Source organism: Cyprinodon variegatus, unplaced genomic scaffold (assembly GCF_000732505.1).
Source record: "Cyprinodon variegatus isolate N-32 unplaced genomic scaffold, C_variegatus-1.0 Scaffold140, whole genome shotgun sequence".
Lineage (NCBI taxonomy): Eukaryota > Metazoa > Chordata > Actinopteri > Cyprinodontiformes > Cyprinodontidae > Cyprinodon > Cyprinodon variegatus.
Window position 1 is genome coordinate 197,809 of NW_015150593.1, and position 2,386 is coordinate 200,194.

Below are 2,386 nucleotides of genomic sequence, written 5' to 3' on the forward strand. Positions count from 1 at the left end.
TCTGCTGTCATGATTCATGCAGCTATTATTTCATTCAAATGAAAATTGGAGAACAGATAAACAGATCATGGCTTGTCTACAGTGAAAAGAAGGACTGGGTTATTTACTTTCACCTTTTTGGAATCACAAGAAAAAGGGAAAAAAGAAAACATAGAGAGGAAAACCTCAAGAAAAGGGATAAGAAGAGAGGGAATAAAGGTAGAACAAATACTGTATGTCCATTCTTTTAAACTTTCTTTATCTGTAGAATGGGCCTGTTTTATGTGTTGTCTTCTCAATTCAGAGGGGCCCCCTGCCTGTCTTTGCCTAGGGCCCCAAATTTTCGTAAATCCGCCCCTGTCCAGTGGAATAAAGCTAAATTATTCTAAACAGTTTATTTTCTTTGTTTCAGATGGGGATTTTGTAGTTTTTTTTTTAAGGTTTTAAACTAAACAAATTCTGACACAGTTAGAACAATTCTATTCTATTCTAAAAACTAATCTAGAAGGTAAAGGATTTTTTAAAATGATTTATTTAATTAAGTTAAGAAGATAGAACAAAAATGGCCACAAGTTTGAATTTACAGTGGATTTTATATCCATATATATTAATATTGTATATATATATACAAATATAAATATATATATTAACAAAATAAAATGTAATGTTTAGAAAATGTCACTAAATGAAGATTGCAGCAAAATCAGGGACCTTTTTGGAGAAAAGTGTATTTATTATAACTTGTATAATTCCAGTGGGATGTTTCTTATCAGAATTGGTAGAACTCATTTAAAGTATTTGGTTTCACAGCACAGTCCTGCTTTTTATTCTATGTGATTTTTATATGTTTGGTTAAGATCATTCCAGAGGTTTAACGTTAGTCTTTTTAATCCAATTCTAAAAACAAGTTACTTTTAAATGTTAAGTATTTAGGGGCAGATAAAAAAAACAACAACAGTTTGATTAAAATCCACATTGCTAACAAAAATATATCCTGCTATATCCTCATAAATATCCTGCTAGAAAACTGACATAATTAAGGATTATTTGAATCCCCAAATTAATTAATTTTAATTTAAATTGATCTATGATCACGACATTTTTCTTTTCTGAGTGTTTGATAATCTGTGTTTTTTAGCACACATTGGAGACGGCGCTTCTGTCAGCCAGCCAGGAGATTGAGCTGGGCTCTGAAAACCCGGCCGCCTTGCAGGGCGTCATTCAGCAGAGAGACTTGCTGCAGAGCGGCCTCCTCAGCACCTGCAGAGAGCTATCCAGAGTCACTACTGTGAGTTAAAGCTATCCTCTCCTCACACACAATGGACACTGAAGGATTCCTTCAACCTTGAGCTTTCAAGAAAACAGTTTTCACCTGATTGTTTTCTTTCACTCCCAAATCAGGAGTTGGAGCGCTCCAGTAGGGAATATGAAAGGATAGAGGCAGAGCTCATTATAGCCAAGAACAACTTGCTGCAGCAGCTTGAAGCTCTGGGAAGCCCACAGGTAAGATCATTGATGTTGCACAAATTACCAGTTAATACGGTATTAACAAAGAACAAAGCATGGAAAATATAGGAGCTTCAGATAAAGCTCAGCTCATCTTTATATTGACACCTTGAGCAAATGCAAAAAATTCTGCTTTGAGGGCTGTTATAGAAAAAGAGAAAATAATACATTTTTTGACAGTTTTAATTAAGTCTGTTTTTTATTTTATCTTTTGTTGTGGGGGAAGTGTTGAGATTAAGAACTAACATGTTTATCCTTTTAGAGCAAATATTCATTAAAAGCAGGGAAGTAAAATACCTGCTTCCTTTGTTTCCTCCCAGTCCTGCCATCACCCGGGGTGAATTATCACAATGCCGCTTTCCTATTGTCTAACATCTCTAGTTTGACTTATCTAACTCTATCTTATCTTTTAGCCTAGACTAAAGTTAAAGATAAGTTTGTGTCAAACAAAGGAAATCAATGAACAGCCTAACTTCTGTTAGCATATAAACAAACCTAAGAATGAAGAAAACAAAGCAAACAGAGAAAAAACAGCTGACCAACCCCCCCTCCTCATGGTCACCATCTTAGTTACAAACTGCTGGGGGGATTTTTCACCCATCATTTATCACAGGTCAGCCAACATGGTTCTGGTGGTTTCTTTGTCACTAACAGCAGTGGGCTCCAGGGAAGCACTAAGCAGAGATTATTAAATCTGGTCCCCAAAATAAGGCTCTGATAAATTCACTTGTAAGCCACAAAATCCTGGAACAGTTCTGTAGAACTATCTGGGTGCAAATTATGAGTAAAGATGAATTTCCATGTTCCTCCTTTTCTGAAATAATACACTTTAGATCCTAAAATAAGACCACTGAGCAAATGACATTTTCCTCCTCTCAATCCTTACAATAACTTTGAAACC

General features: G+C 35.4%; 1 protein-coding gene across 1 annotated transcript in view; it reads left to right on the top strand.

The window, feature by feature from the left end:
* LOC107086010 (pleckstrin homology domain-containing family A member 5-like) overlaps window positions 1-2,386 on the top strand; it is a 190,532-nt gene that overhangs the window by 165,545 nt on the left and 22,601 nt on the right. The window contains exons 17-18 of the mRNA XM_015376728.1: window positions 1,118-1,267; window positions 1,381-1,482. Of these exons, the coding sequence (XP_015232214.1) occupies window positions 1,118-1,267; window positions 1,381-1,482 (252 nt within the window). The remainder of the gene's footprint in view (window positions 1-1,117; window positions 1,268-1,380; window positions 1,483-2,386) is intronic.